Genomic DNA, 17,113 nt, shown 5'->3' with positions numbered 1-17,113 from the left:
CTTTTTTCAATTTTTGGACAAAATTATTTTTTGTCTTTTTTCCCCAAGTTCTTTGGACGACATACCACGATTTACTTTTTTTCAAGATGTTTATCTTTTTTCCCCAAGTTCTTTGGACGACATACCACGGTATGTCGTCGGTATGACGGTATGACTTTTTTTTCAAGTTTTTTGGACGACATACGTATGACTTTTTTAAATTTTTGGACAAAATTATTTTTTGTCTTTTTTCCCCAAGTTCTTTGGACGACATACCGCAATTTACTTTCTTTCAAGTTGTTTGGACGACATACCGTGGTATGACTTTTTTCAATTTTTGGACCAAACATTTTTTTTTTACTTTTTTTCAAGTTTTTTGGACGACATACCGCAGTATGACTTTTTTTTCAAGTTTTTGCACGACATACCGCGATTTACTTTTTTCAAGTTTTTTGGAAGACATACCGTGGTATGACTTTTTTCAATTTTTGGACAAAATTATTTTTTGTCTTTTTTCCCCAAGTTCTTTGGACGACATACCGTGGTATGACTTTTTTCAATTTTTGGACCAAACATTTTTTGTCTTTTTTCCCCAAGTTCTTTGGACGACATACCGCGGTATGACTTTTTTTTCAAGTTTTTTGGACGACATACCGCGATTTACTTTCTTTCAAGTTGTTTGGACGACATACCGTGGTATGACTTTTTTCAATTTTTGGACCAAACATTTTTTTTTTACTTTTTTTCAAGTTTTTTGGACGACATACCGTGGTGTGACTTTTTTCAATTTTTGGACCAAACATTTTTTTTTTACTTTTTTTCAAGTTTTTTGGACGACAGACCGTGGTATGACTTTTTTTTCAAGTTTTTTGGACGACATACTGCGGTATGACTTTTTTCAATTTTTGGACAAAATTATTTTTTGTCTTTTTTCCCCAAGTTCTTTGGACGACATACCGCGGTATGACTTTTTTTTCAAGTTTTTTGGACGACATACCGTGGTATGACTTTTTTAAATTTTTGGACAAAATTATTTTTTGTCTTTTTTCCCCAAGTTCTTTGGACGACATACCGCGGTATGACTTTTTTTTCAAGTTTTTGGACGACATACCGCGATTTACTTTTTTTCAAGTTTTTTGGACGACATACCGTGGTATGACTTTTTTCAATTTTTGGACAAAATTATTTTTTGTCCTTTTCCCCCCAAGTTCTTTGGACGACATACCGTGGTATGACTTTTTTTTCAAGTTTTTGCACGACATACCGCGATTTACTTTTTTTCAAGTTGTTTGGACGACATACCGTGGTATGACTTTTTTCAATTTTTGGACCAAACATTTTTTTTTTACTTTTTTTCAAGTTTTTTGGACGACATACCGTGGTATGACTTTTTTCAATTTTTGGACCAAACATTTTTTTTTTCCTTTTTTCAAGTTTTTTGGACGACATACCGCGGTATGACTTTTTTCAATTTTTGGACCAAACATTTTTTTTTTACTTTTTTCCCCAAGTTCTTTGGACGACATACCGCGGTATGACTTTTTTTCAAGTTTTTTGGACGACATACTGCGGTATGACTTTTTTCAATTTTTGGACAAAATTATTTTTTGTCTTTTTTCCCCAAGTTCTTTGGACGACATACCGCGGTATGACTTTTTTTTCAAGTTTTTTGGACGACATACCGTGGTATGACTTTTTTCAATTTTTGGACAAAATTATTTTTTGTCTTTTTTCCCCAAGTTCTTTGGACGACATACCGCGGTATGACTTTTTTTTCAAGTTTTTGGACGACATACCGCGATTTACTTTTTTTCAAGTTTTTTGGACGACATACCGTGGTATGACTTTTTTCAATTTTTGGACAAAATTATTTTTTGTCCTTTTCCCCCCAAGTTCTTTGGACGACATACCGTGGTATGACTTTTTTTTCAAGTTTTTGCACGACATACCGCGATTTACTTTTTTTCAAGTTGTTTGGACGACATACCGTGGTATGACTTTTTTCAATTTTTGGACCAAACATTTTTTTTTTACTTTTTTTCAAGTTTTTTGGACGACATACCGCCGTATGACTTTTTTCAATTTTTGGACAAAATTATTTTTTGTCTTTTTTCCCCAAGTTCTTTGGACGACATACCGCGGTATGACTTTTTTTTCAAGTTTTTGGACGACATACCGCGATTTACTTTTTTTGGACGACATACTGCGGTATGACTTTTTTTTCAAGTTTTTTGGACGACATACTGCGGTATGACTTTTTTCAATTTTTGGACAAAATTTTTTTTTTTCTTTTTTCCCCAAGTTCTTTGGACGACATACCGCGATTTACTTTTTTTCAAGTTGTTTGGACGACATACCGTGGTATGACTTTTTTCAATTTTTGGACAAAAATTTTTTTTGTCTTTTTTCCCCAAGTTCTTTGGACGACATACCACGATTTACTTTTTTTCAAGATGTTTATCTTTTTTCCCCAAGTTCTTTGGACGACATACCGCGGTATGACTTTTTTTTCAAGTTTTTTGGACGACATACCGCGGTATGACTTTTTTCAATTTTTGGACAAAATTATTTTTTGTCTTTTTTCCCCAAGTTGTTTGGACGACATACCGCGATTTACTTTTTTTCAAGTTTTTTGGACGACATACCGTGGTATGACTTTTTTCAATTTTTGGACAAAATTATTTTTTGTCTTTTTTCCCCAAGTTCTTTGGACGACATACCACGATTTACTTTTTTTCAAGATGTTTATCTTTTTTCCCCAAGTTCTTTGGACGACATACCGCGGTATGACTTTTTTTTCAAGTTTTTTGGACGACATACCGCGATTTACTTTTTTTCAAGTTGTTTGGACGACATACCGTGGTATGACTTTTTTCAATTTTTGGACCAAACATTTTTTTTTTACTTTTTTTCAAGTTTTTTGGACGACATAAACTTGACAAAAATTGACTTTTTTCAATTTTTGGACAAAATTATTTTTTTGTCTTTTTTCCCCAAGTTTTTTGGACGACATACCGTGGTATGACTTTTTTCAAGTTGTTTGGACGACATACCGTGGTATGACTTTTTTCAATTTTTGGACCAAACATTTTTTTTTTACTTTTTTTCAAGTTTTTTGGACTTTTTTCAATTTTTGGACAAAATTATTTTTTGTCTTTTTTCCCCAAGTTTTTTGGACGTTTCAAGTTGTTTGGACGACATACCGTGGTATGACTTTTTTCAATTTTTGGACCAAACATTTTTTTTTTACTTTTTTTCAAGTTTTTTGGACGACATAAACTTGACAAAAATTGACTTTTTTCAATTTTTGGACAAAATTATTTTTTGTCTTTTTTCCCCAAGTTTTTTGGACGTTTCAAGTTGTTTGGACGACATACCGTGGTATGACTTTTTTCAATTTTTGGACCAAACATTTTTTTTTTACTTTTTTTCAAGTTTTTTGGACGACATACCGCGGTATGACTTTTTTCAATTTTTGGACAAAATTATTTTTTGTCTTTTTTCCCCAAGTTCTTTGGACAACATACCGTGGTATGACTTTTTTTCAAGTTTTTTGGAGGACATACTGCGGTATGACTTTTTTCAATTTTTGGACAAAATTATTTTTTGTCTTTTTTCCCCAAGTTCTCTGGTCAACATACCGCGATTTACTTTTTTTCAAGTTTTTTGGACGACATACCGTGGTATGACTTTTTTCAATTTTTGGACCAAACATTTTTTTTTAACTTTTTTTCAAGTTTTTTGGACAAAAAAAACTTGAAAAAAAGTTTTTTCATTTTTGGACCAAACATTTTTTTTTAACTTTTTTCCCCAAGTTCTTTGGACGACATACCGCGGTATGACTTTTTTTCAAGTTTTTTGGACGACATACTTTTTTTTTTCAATTTTTGGACAAAATTATTTTTTGTCTTTTTTCCCCAAGTTCTTTGGACGACATACCGCGGTATGACTTTTTTTTCAAGTTTTTTGGACGACATACCGCGATTTACTTTTTTTCAAGTTCTTTGGACGACATACCGCATAAATGACTTTTTTCAATTTTTGGACGACATACCGCGGTATGACTTTTTTCAATTTTTGGACAAAATAATTTTTAATCTTTTTTCCCCAAGTTCTTTGGACAAAATTATTTTTTGTCTTTTTCCCCAAGTTCTTTGGACGACATTCCGCGGTATGACTTTTTACCCCAAGTTCTGTGGACGACATACCGCGGTATGACTTTTTTTCAAGTTTTTTGGATGACATACCGTGGTATGACTTTTTTCAATTTTTGGACCAAACATTTTTTTTTTACTTTTTTCAAGTTTTTTGGACGACATACCCCGGTATGACTTTTTTCAATTTTTGTATCAAAAATTTTTTTTAACTTTTTTTTCAAGTTTTTTGGAAGACATAAAAACTTGTCTCTCGGTATGACTTTTTTTCAAGTTTTTTGGACCAAATTCTTTTTTTTTAATTTTTTTAATTTTTAATTTATGTCACGATTATTTATTATTATTATTATTTATTTTATTTCAAGTTATTAGGTTGTCAGTTAGTTATAAGATGATACTCATACAAATACCACGACCACGGACATATTCAACTGACAGTTACCACACACCACGGCTTATTGAAGGGTAAACGATAGCAAACGATCGCGTGTGCGCACCGGCCGACTATTGACAAAAGATCGTAAAATAAAAATAAATGTTACGCAACAATGACGTCAGTAATCCATAATATGGGCCTAAACTAAGATAATACAATGGTTTTCATATTTTTTACCTCTATTAACAAAGAAAATACTTAATTTGTATCACACTCGCTTCGCTGCTTTCGACGCCATCTTTCTTATGTGAAAACACGCAATGCATTCTGGGTAGCCCTTGCTCCCAAGGGTGGTCTCGGAAAATCTCAATATTGAGGGCTATACAGCCCTTAAACTTGGCCCTCAACTTAATTTTTCTGAGAATCGGGACAGCACTTGCACTAGCGGGAGCGCGCATTTTTGAGATTGAGGGTTAAGCAAGGAATTGGAATTCACCCTAAGTATGAAGTTTTTTTCAAATTTTGGACCAACATTTTTTTTTCTCAAAAATCATCAAATTTGGACAACATAGTATAGTATGACGTTTTAGTCAGTTTTCGGACCATGTATGACAGTTCTTTTTTTTAAATTTTGGACCAAAAAAAGTTTTTTCAAAAAAATAGTCAAATTTTGGATGACATAGTATAGTATGACATTTTTTCAAATTTTGGACCAAATGTTTTTTTTCTCAAAAGTCATCAAATTTGGACGACATAGTATAGTATGAAGTTGTACTCAGATTTCGGATGATTTTGACAGTTTTTTTCATATTTTGGACCAAAAAATGTTTTTCAAAAAAATAGTCACATTTTGAACGACATAGTTAAAGTATGACATTTTTTCAAATTTTGGACCAAATGTTTTTTTTCTCAAAAGTCGTCAAATTTGGACAACATAATATAGTATGACGTTGTAGTCAGTTTTCGGACCATGTATGACAGTTTTTTTTTTTTTAATTTTGGACCAAAAAAGTTTTTTCAAAAAAATAGTCAAATTTTGGATGACATAGTATAGTATGACATTTTTTCAAATTTTGGACCAAATGTTTTTTTCTCAAAAGTCGTCAAATTTGGACAACATAATATAGTATGACGTTGTAGTCAGTTTTCGGACCATGTATGACAGTTTTTTTTTTAAATTTTGGACCAAAAAAAGTTTTTCCAAAAAAATAGTCAAATTTTGGATGACATTGTATAGTATGACAGTTTTTCAAATTTTGGACCAAATGTTTTTTTTCTCAAAAGTCATCAAATTTGGACGACATAGTATAGTATGAAGTTGTACTCAGATTTCGGATGATTTTGACAGTTTTTTTCATATTTTGGACCAAAAAATGTTTTTCAAAAAAATAGTCACATTTTGAACGACATAGTTAAAGTATGACATTTTTTCAAATTTTGGACCAAATGTTTTTTTTCTCAAAAGTCGTCAAATTTGGACAACATAATATAGTATGACGTTGTAGTCAGTTTTTGGACCATGTATGACAGGTTTTTTTTTAAATTTTGGACCAAAAAAAGTTTTTTCAAAAAAATAGTCAAATTTTGGATGACATAGTATCGTATGACATTTTTTCAAATTTTGGACCAAATGTTTTTTTTCTCAAAAGTCGTCAAATTTGGACAACATAATATAGTATGACGTTGTAGTCAAATTTCGAATGATGTATGACTTTTTTTCAAATTTCAGGCCAAAAAATGTTTTTCAAATTTTTTTTCCAATTTTGGACGACATAGTATAGGATGACGTTTTTGTAAAATTTTGGATGACATGGTATAATATGACTTCTTTGTCAAATTTTTTGACTTCTTCCAAAGCCACCATGTCACAGTCAGATCCTGATATTTTAGAACTCAATCATTTGTTGCAACAAGCTCATATTTGCATCACTGTTTTACCGTTTGTAATGGGGTTTTTTCCATCTCTGTATCATCTGTATCATCTGTTAAGTAATACACTGGGGAAAGTCAGTCCTGTATTGACCTGCCTTGATTCCAGAAACTGCTTAATGACTAATTTCAGCCTCAGGAATTACAAACAAACACAAAAGGCCCCAATCGAAACAGAGCAACTCAACTGCCATGTTTATTTCCCCCCCGCTCAGAATCAGACAGGTACATGGAAGAGATTTCTTCACTGGACGTTTTTGGGTGAACTGAGATTGGATTTGTTGTCAGAGATATGTAGGTCGGAGACGGTACATCCCTCTGAACCCAAGAAAGAGTTTGAGGATTTTTTCATCCGTGCTGCTTTTGCTGTTAAAATAGCTTAAAGAGATACAAACTGTTCTCCAGCCATTGCAGTAAAAATTGTTGTTTTTTTCTTAGCCACAGTGAGAATGCAGCCTCACTTTGTTTGTGTGTGCATATATGTCGGAGTGCTAGAGCTTGAGCTGTGGTGAGGCTCCCTCCCCCCTGAGTAAACTAGCCCCAGCATCTGTTAGTCTTTTCCACTTAACTACCCCTTGCTATATCCAACCTGTACTTATCCCACAGTGGAGCGCCTTGCTCTGTCTCACACTGGGTCCCACTGTCCTTGGGAGGGGAGACTGCTGTGGATACCGACCCCTGCTCTCTCTGGGACGTCCATTCAGAGCACACACACACACACACACACACAGATAAACACAGATCCTGCTCCTGTATAGCAAAATACCTCATGATTCACACTTCCTATACATCACCAACATGTCAGAGAAGTCTGTGTAAACTCAACTCGAGCTCAACATTTCAATGTGTAGCAGTTCAATTAAAGATATCAGGACAATATTAACACAAAATAAAAAATAAAAGTTATACAAGAGTAAAGATTCACAGGAATAAACAGAAGACATCAATGTTACCAAAGCAGTCGCTGCACTTGAGGCCCTGCTCGGACAAAAAAACAGCTGGGAGACCAAACCCACAGAGGTCTGGCTGTTCTCTTTTTTTAACAGATGAGGGCGACATTTCTGTGATTGCCTCTCCATGTCCAGCTAAAAGAGTGGCAGGATTCGTTCAGCCCATGTGATTAATAAGGGGAAAATGAAGTAAATGTAGTGTTCACTGACACGGATCATTTTGACAGGTCACGACAGGAAAAGCACACGTGCTACTGATTACATTCGCGATGAGACCCTGAAAATGAGGAGGCTATAACTGCAGCGTGTCCATCATTAATGTAATTATTTATTTACTTTATTCGATGGCTGCTGTGAAAATAATCCGTTCAGTCGAGCAGTTTTGCCTGTACTTTTGCCCTTTGTGAAATTTATAGTAGTTTTGTGTTTTTGTTAAAAGTGATAGAAATTAATAGGTTTATTTTAATTTGTTACTTAGGTTGTGTTTTACTGTAAAACGACCAGTGTTGTAATGTAAAAAAAAAAAATACAAATACTATGTTACTGTACTTTGTCATTTATATTTATCAACGTATCAACTGTCTTTGTTACTCGTTACTACCAAATAAAATCAGAAGAAGAAGAGTTGGTAATGGTCTGTATTTATGTAGCGCTTCTCTAGTCTTGCTTTACACTATAGTTTTGACATTCACCCAATCACACACTTCAACATGGGGTCAAATGTCTTGCTTAAGGACACATATAGACTAGCAGAGGAGTAAATAATAAATAAAAACATTTTTTTGTCAAATTTTGGACAACACACTAACCTTTGAATTTTTTCGTTTTTTCAAATTCAAAGCTCAATCTTTACATACGTTTACGTTATACGTTTACCTCTTAAAATGAAATACATTTTATATAAGAAAATTACTTTTGATAATTAAGTACAGTAAATGTCATACATTTTAAGACTTTTACTCAAGTATCATTAGAAAAAACAGTCACTTCAACTTCTACCAAAGTAATTTTCTGGTAAGATATACTTGTACTTCTACTCAAGTATGCTTTTAAGGTACTTTATACCAGACTGACGACGTCTTTGTAGACGACTGTTATACTGAGAAGTCTTTGTAATTATAAGCAGAGCAGAGTAAAACACCATCACTCATCATAGCCTCAAAAATACACAAATAACTCAATTAAAACTTCTACAAACATGTCAAAAATGAACTAAGCTGAAAAGTGTGTTTTTAAACCACTCAGACTCAGAGTCTGCTGTTCACATATGTAAATCCTGAAGGATGAGGGGAAAGCCTTTTAACAGGACTGTAGCTTTTATTTATTTATTCTTCATTTCAGAGCACGTTTTAATGGGAGCTCTGCACATCAACACACCATTTGGAAAATATGTAATTACACATGTTAAAATATTGTTGTTTTGAATGTTGTCATCATATATCAATCTGCTGAATGTTTTCTTAAAGTTGTGAAAATGGGAGGAAATGAAACCACAATCACCCTAAGTGACACCATATTTCCTGTTTGGGCTCACCAGTAGTCTGAACCTCAAAAATAAAAACAAAATAAAAAGCAAAGAAACCACTGGAGAGGCTGGAAACATGAATTTGTGCTTGTTGTTTGGAGCTGTTATAGCCACATTTTAAGGCTAAACTCACTGGATTAAAATGTAAAGAAAACAGTCGAAGACGAAATACGTCCTTCAGGTCAGGAGTCAGACAATACTGCTGACGGGTCATGGTCAGCACATCAGTGTAGAGCCAAGTGAAAAGCTTTCTCCTTCCAGCCCACTGTCAACAAATTACAAAATATGTGGGATCCTGAAAATGAGTGCGGAGTCAGTTAGTTACTTATTTTGGCTCTGGTGGACGGCGCGCTGCCATCATGGCCTCGTGTCGTAGCTCCTGGTTCTCCTGGACTTAGCAGGAAGTGACTGTTTATCCCGCATCCACCAGAAACTGAGTTCATCCAGGACGTTCAGGGTTCAAGTCATTTCACTTCCACTGCACGAGCATAAAAGGAACAAACACACCATTACTGTGCATATTGAGGGAAAAAACACAAAACGAACCATGAGGAGATCTGTATGTTACCTTTGCCTTTTTTGTTTTCTGTAAGTTTATCATCATTAGCCTGTATAATAGTCACTGATAAAGTACTTTGTATACAGTGCATTCAGTTTTCATGGTGACCACTTTTTGGTTTACATTCACAGATTTGAGTCAAAATCCCTGAAATCTAACAAACATTCCACATGCAACATTTTAAATGCTGTTTCCCTCTTTAATCTTTCAAATCCCTATTTCTATTGGTTGTTATATTGAAGTGAATGGTCAAAACATACAGTAAACGCTAACACTAACTAATAATCTGCACAGATCAGATCCGTTTGTGTCCGATAACAAGAAATAACATGAGCTTGACAGCTTACTCACCTCACAATAAAAAGTTCCTTAAAGGCATGTATGCAAGTTGACGGACACTCAACTGTGCGGATGATAAACATCACAACCTGAAAAACCTTAGCCGAGCTTTAACAGGTCTCAAACCGTATGAATAATCTTTTTTTTTTAATCTTTCTGAACCTTAAAAAACATTCAAAGCTGAGGCCGTTAAGCTTCAGATGAACACAAACTCTCTGCTGATACTGATACAGTTTCATTGTGTTTGTTGGACGACTCTTTGCAAGGTGCAGTGCAGCACCCAGTTACAACATCTGTCCTGTGATTGGCCAAAGACTTTCGTGATGCCACAGATTTAGTTGTGAGGTTTTTTCTCTCTCACTTGATTTACTGAACGGTTTGATGACACCAAACTATTCCTGCATATGGACCTTTAAACAATCTTAAAGGTATGCATTCAAACCATAGGACAGTTTCCATCTTAAGTATAATAAATACTCATTTGACTTCATTACATAGAGGACTGATTCTGGCCAGAGGTGGTAAGACATGAACAACTCGACAGACTGTGCTTAGTCTGCGTAAACAGCCATCATATTTATTCAATATATGGTACTCGTAGGGAAAAATCCTCCCTCTGCTCTTTCTTTTTTTGCATTTAACTTTATCAGTATCAGTGTAATCCTTTTGATGTTGATGTTAGGAGTTTAGTTTCAAGCACTTTTGCCCACCCAGGCTCTATAAAGCAGCAGGGAGGGGGATAAAAACCCTGCACTGAATTTAAAGCCAGTTAAAACCTGACATTTACTGATAAAAGCTTCTGTGGAGAATCAAGTGAGCTCAGCGACTAAGAGCCAGATCAACAGAGCAGATAATTATGTGTAATGACGCCTGGATCATGGTGTGACTCATAGCCTCCTAAAACCACAAATAAATCCCTGTGTGAACCAGGTGTGGTCAGTTTTAACATTAAATATAATTAATTCAGGCTTATTTGCCTCTGACTTTAAGATTTATGTGAAAACATTTTGTCAGGTAAACCCTGACACTTCCCAGACGAGCGTTGCATTAATTGTTGGTTAATTTACTTGATAGAGAATGTGTTGAGTCATGAGCGCTGGGTTCATGCTGACATGTCTGTGAAGCAAAGCAGGTGTAAACAATCTATTTCAAGAAATGACAGAGTCCAGAGCAAACATCTATTGTGTTCTTCCAGAGCACAGTAACAAACCACAGTTTGAATAGCACTGATTAAAATCTGACTTGTAAAGTGACATTTTGAACTGGTGTGCATGTTGTGTGCTGTAAACCAGCCTTGTTTGGGTTCTTTGCAGTAGCTGTCAGAGCGGAGGAGCTGAGTCTGTCTGCTTCTCTGTTGTGGGCAGGTCTGACTGAGAAGAGTCTGGAGGAGGTGTAGGTGGGTTTGAGGGAGGTCCCATGTCACAGTTGGGCCTCCGTACTTGTAGGGGGCTCCTCTGGTGTGGCAGCTCCCTCCTCATGCTCCTCCTCTTGGGTTTTCGAGGCCGTTTTCTCCTCTCAATCTTCGCTGCTGACTGGCCACGGTCACTCAGAGCGTCCGAGGATTCGTCGATGTACGCCAGGTTCTCTCCAAAGAAATCCAGCAGCTGGCAGCTGGCTGAGGAGGCCGTGTTGAGGGGAGGGGACGGGAGGATAATTGAGGGGAGTGGAGGAGGAAAAGGTTGGGTAGAAGAAGAAGAGGAGCATGGGCAGAAGTCTGGGGTAAATGCATGTTTGTGGCCACTGTTTGGTACAGATCCACGTTTGTCTGCTGGGATCAGTTTTCCTTTCTCTGGTGCTGCGTCCATGTCTGCGCCTCTTGCTCCTTTCCTCTCCATGGTGCTGATGTTATAGCAGGGCTGGAACTGGTGCAGTGCCAGAAAGGACGAGGAAACTGAGGAGCCGTCTGATCTAGAGTCATAGGAAGACTCAGATCCAGAGAGAGATCCTCCTTGCTCCATTGCTGGGCCTGCTGAGTCGAGCTTTGAGCTGGAGTGGGCCACAGGGAGGGAGAATGAACGGGCCAGCAGGTGAAATGACCTGCTCTCCACCTGTAGACCCAGAGTCGGGTCAACCTGGTGTCCACGCCCAGTTCTTGGGACCGTCCCCCCTCCGAGGGCACTGACCCGTGGCCTGGACTGAGCCATCATCGCTCTCTCCAGAGTTGAACGGGCCTCCAGCTGGCTCATGGAGCCGGAGAGGCCGGCCCAGCGGTTCGGCAGATGCCCATTCTCAGATCCACCTTGAACCCAGTATCCCAGAGCACATTGGGCTCCTCGACGGACGCGGCGGCGCTCGCTGCGCTTCCAACGCCGGCGCTGCAGGAGGAAGGGGTCATACTCCAGAGGGTTTGGGATGCGGAAGTCCATGGACATGTTCTGGATGTTCTGGGTCCAGTCTGTGGCATGAGCTCTCAACTCCTCCATCTGAGAGAGGGACAGAGACACACGGAGCAGAGTAAAAAAGAGTAGAAACAGGGTCTAAATAAGATCAAATGCACCTCCTCCTCGCTCTGTATAATTACTGCTCCATTTATAGTACCTCAGCACGGGTCCTTTTAGACAACACCCTCAGCCAGTTGCCTATCATCGTGAGGATGGAGGCAAAGTAGGCGAGACCAAACACTATCCACAACCACACCAGAGGCTTGAAGAACACGTCATGCTCACGACCACCACCTGGACACACAGAGAGCGAGGGTGAACCATCTCCACAGAGATCACACTTTATAGACGTCAGGTTCTGGTGAAGGTGGTGTGTCCGTGGTCTCCTCATGACACTCCCATGAGGTTTGCGTGTCAGTACCTGGGACGTAGTCTCCGAAGCCAACTGTGGTGAGCGTGATGACCACAAAGTAAAGTGACTCCAGAAAGGACCAGGACTCCACTTTCTGAAACACGACTGTTGGCACGGCGAGGAAGATCAGACAACCAATCAGGATGGAGAGAACCGCAGAGATCACACGCACAGTGGTCGGTCTGACCATACGTTTCTATGGGAAACAGAAAAAAAAACGGTAAACACAGAGGCAGAATGAATAATGACACTGTCATCATGACAGTGTCATTATTCTCAAATTTAAAAATAAAAGACAGAGATCAAGACTGAATAAAACTAAATCATTATTAGACCTAAGGAGTACAGCAGTACTTACAACAAGTACAGGTTCTATTTAGTTGAGGCTTGTTTAAAATAAAATGTATAATCATTCAAATCTATCTTAAAGTCTTTTATCGGAACAAGATTTTTAAATTGGTTCTCTAACTTTTTAAATATGCAAGGTTTTTGGTTGGAGACTGTTGACGGTTTGTGATCATCCACTTGAATCTAAACAAGATCCTACTGTTAAGTTTGTCCAAGTACAGACATCACAATAAAAAATCCAGATTTATAGTAAATGACAGTAAAGTGACTTCTACCTTCTTTACTTTTGATTTGTGTATTAATCTCTGGGTTTGTCGTTATACTCAATAATACAAATCACCTGTTTCAAGAGTACACAAACATGAATATTCCTTTACACCAGTTGTTCCCAAAGTGTGAGAGGAGGCCCCCTGGTGTGCTGTGAAGATACTGCAGGTGGGCCTTGAGCAGTCATTAAAAACATGAAAACATAGAACATAATCCTGAATATTAATCCCCTTAGGGAAATTATTTCTCTGCATTTCACCCATCCTCTACTAAGAACCTTCCTTGCTTCCTCGTACTCCAGCCCTATCACCTGGTGGGGATTTGAACCTGCAACCCTGCAGTTACAAGAACAATTTCCCTTTCCACTTTGTCATGGGCTCATCATTATTTGATGGAACTCTTCAACCTTTATGGTGGAAATGTGTTGAGTAGATTTAAGATTGAAGATTTTTGTTGGGCTGCAGGAAATGACCCACAGAACTGTGTTCATAAATGGCTGCTCTATCATTTTAACAAACAATCGTTGAACCATGAAGTTCATTAATAATTGTTAAGTTATTATTATTATTCATTATTTGCAACACAGGAGTAAAGGTGCAAAGCTGTGACTCGTGTAAATGCAGCCGTACAGACGACTCTCACCAGAAAGAGAGTCTCGATCTTGACCACAGCTTTCCGCAGCACGGTGCCCAAGTGGTCACTCACTCCAGCCAGCAGGATGCCGAACATAGGGATCCCTACCAGGGAGTAGCACACGCAGAACAACTGACCGTACCATGTTCGAGGAGACAGGTTCCCAAAGCCTGTGATGAGAAACAACGGCAACACACAGACCTTCAGATACACACATGTAACATATTTAACATATAGTGTACATCTGTGCAGTGTTGTATCAGTAAATACAAGCTGTTAGTATACAGTATATATAAAGTGCCTCAAAACGTCTTCAGTCAGAAACAAAAGCCCACGTTTGCCTCCTACCTATGGTGGTAATGATGGTGCCACAGAAGAAGATGGCAGAGGCCACGTCCCAGCGGCTGGTGAAGTTGGCAGACAGGCTGCTCACGTCCAGACCTGAGTCCACCGCGGTCATTACTCTCTGCAGGGAGGAGACACGTGTTTACTGTGACCACACATCAAATACAGTATGTAGACTTTTCAACACATTGTCATTATTTAAATTTATGTAACTTTCTATCATTATTTTGCAGGGCACCTGAATGTGTACATGCAGCAGTAACCATAGACCAGCTATAAAAAAAAGGTGACTATAAGCACTAGGGGGCGACTCTAAGGGGAAATGAGACGACTTTCCACTTATTTTCTCCTCAGGTAATTGCCTCAGTTGCAGTTATATTATAATGATGTTCCACTTTAGAAGAAAACAAACCACAAACTCCACCATATATGAGTGGACACCAGTATGATTGACACCTGGTTTCATCCATTGTGAGCATTGAACTTCTGTTCAGATGATTTAAGAAATCTGATCTTAAATGATTTGCTTATCATCAAGAAAGAAAGAAAAAAAATCATATTGAGTTCAGAGCTTTTATTCTGTAAAAATAAGAACTTATTCAAATAGATTCTGTTGCCAGAATTGACAGATAACCAGATAATAAATGTTTGGTTTGAAATATAAAAACACTGCCGTTGTCATGGAGACAGCCAGGTTTGGGGAGTAAATGTCCGTAAAATAACACATTATTCGTAGCACAAGGCAGCAAACGTGGGTTTTTGTTTCTGACTGAAGACATTTTAATGATGAAGATAACAATGTTTTGGCCCAATATTCAAATGCTGACAAAAATTGGCCACATTTACTTGCTGATCCCTGACCTAGGAGTTCAGATTCTTGTGGGTGACATCCTTTCCGGTTTCCACTTGGAGTATTTTAGTCTGACTTTGAAAAGGTGGATTTAGTACAACTTCAGTTGGACGAACATGTTTACATGTATTATAGACGTTAGCCAGACACTTTGGAAGTTAAAGATTATAGCATGTAAAAAACAATGCTACTAAAGTCACTGTTGTTCCCTGAGACACTTGGGAAAGGGAGGGATGATAATAGGGAGTCACCAGTAGATGTCACTATTTCTGACACACTAAACCTTTGCTGTGTGTCACATAACACAATAACAACACTGTGTGTGTGTTTGATGATGAAGAAGATACCTTCACAAGCACCAGGAAGTCCTGCTCCTTGACACAAGAGTTATTTTCGAGGAACTTTTGCATGCTTTTAAGCAGTTCTTTATAGGCAGCGCTCTCCTTGGGGGCCTCCAGGGTGCGGAAGACAAGCGCTCCCATCACCAGGTACAGTATGACCCCTACCAGCAGGGCCAAGAGGGTGGAGTACCGCATTTTCTACCTGTGGACCCCCCCTCTGGCCCTCCAGGGCTAGAGGTCAGAGGCCAGGATCTGTTTGGGTAGGCGTAGTCGGGTACAGAGGAGCTCAGCTGGTCGTAAACAGGAAGTTCCTTTAGAGAGATACTGTGTGTGAGTATGGGAAGAAGTGAACCGGTAACAAAGTGTTCCCGGAAAGGCTGACAGATATGAAAGACCATCATTTACAAATCTGTGCATGTAAACAAAACCAAAGGGTCAGGCAGCGATTATGCAACGAGACATTTACTGAGTTAAAGTTAAAACCCTGGTGTCATTGTGAAGTCTGAAGTGACATTCATGATTAACTTCAGACACAAGCTAACTGGACACGGGATGTGTTTCTGTGTGTTTCTACAGCACTTTTAAATTTTTTTTTGAAAAGAATGTTTTATAAAGGGTAGATTATTAGACAGTACCTTAAGCCACTGATGTCAGGAGCTCATCCCATGGTAAAGCTGCACAAATGAATCAGAATCTTCTGTTGCTTTCTCTCTGGCTCACTTATCTCTCCAGGTTTCACAGGTTTGTTTCCTCTGAGGACTTGAAGAGAAAATACAGATGAGATTTTTTATTTTATTTTTTTAAATACTCCTATGTGAATACATACGTCTAACAGAGTGGCTTTACGTTTACAACAGGCAATGAGTGACATATAGTGAGCGGGACTTTGTCATAATAAGCAGGGAGGAGCAGACACTCAGCAGGCCACTGTGCACAGTGGTTGCACAAACCAGCGCAATCTGCTAAAACCTCACAGATTCATCTTTGACATTATTCAAAAATATGTTTGTTGCTTATCTTGACTTTGCTTCTAATAACGTCTTTGAACTGTTTACCTTTAAGACACACACACATATGCAGATCTGGGATTCAGGAGATTCTTATCTAAGGCCAGTTGGCCATGGTTGTCTCTACATGGACCTTGACAGTGTTTTGAAATTCACCAGAGTCTGAAAGGACTGTTAACATTCTGCACTAATGGACTGCTGTCTTTGCTTTGTGTGGAAACAGTCTCACTCTCCGGCCCTGGCATCATATCTCTGCCTAAACCCTCCGCTGGCATATTTCTAATATTTTGCTAAGATATTGAGCGAGGTGCTTTGAAAGTGCATGGCCGCAGCAGACGGGCTGTGATCTCATCTGAAGATAAACAGTGGGGCAGGTGGGGCCATAAATCATGAGGCCAGCTTGTTTGAAACAAAGCACGAGGCTGGGAGAAGACGTACGTTACAGCTGGCCCTTAAGCTCAAGAGCCCAATCCTATTCCTCATTTTTCTTTTACTCCGACCGCCTTCAAACTGTGATACATCATCACATAAGCTTATGTGACATCCAACATGCTGTTCACATGGAGGTTTGCATGCTCACGTGAAGGTGTACTGTAGTGGAGGGTATATAAATATTATAACAGCGGCATAAGGGCATATAAAGATAATAATAAACAATATAAATCTGACCAAACTAGAGGAACCACTGCAAAAAAAGACTTGTGAGTAGTCTGACTGT

General features: G+C 38.1%; 1 protein-coding gene across 1 annotated transcript; it reads right to left on the bottom strand.

Moving 5' to 3' along the window:
* Positions 1-11,130: 11,130 nt before the first annotated feature.
* Positions 11,131-15,583, bottom strand: kcnk4a (potassium channel, subfamily K, member 4a; the record flags this gene model as incomplete). The annotated part of the gene is made up of 6 exons (XM_083891439.1): positions 11,131-12,234; positions 12,350-12,486; positions 12,614-12,800; positions 13,862-14,022; positions 14,201-14,318; positions 15,395-15,583. 6 exons carry the CDS (start codon positions 15,581-15,583, stop codon positions 11,131-11,133), a joined length of 1,896 nt encoding a protein of 631 aa, XP_083747565.1.
* Positions 15,584-17,113: the final 1,530 nt, after the last annotated feature.

The sequence above is a fragment of the Microchirus variegatus genome (genome assembly GCF_963457635.1).
Source record: "Microchirus variegatus genome assembly, chromosome: 6".
Lineage (NCBI taxonomy): Eukaryota > Metazoa > Chordata > Actinopteri > Pleuronectiformes > Soleidae > Microchirus > Microchirus variegatus.
This window is presented reverse-complemented; position numbering and strand designations above follow the sequence as displayed.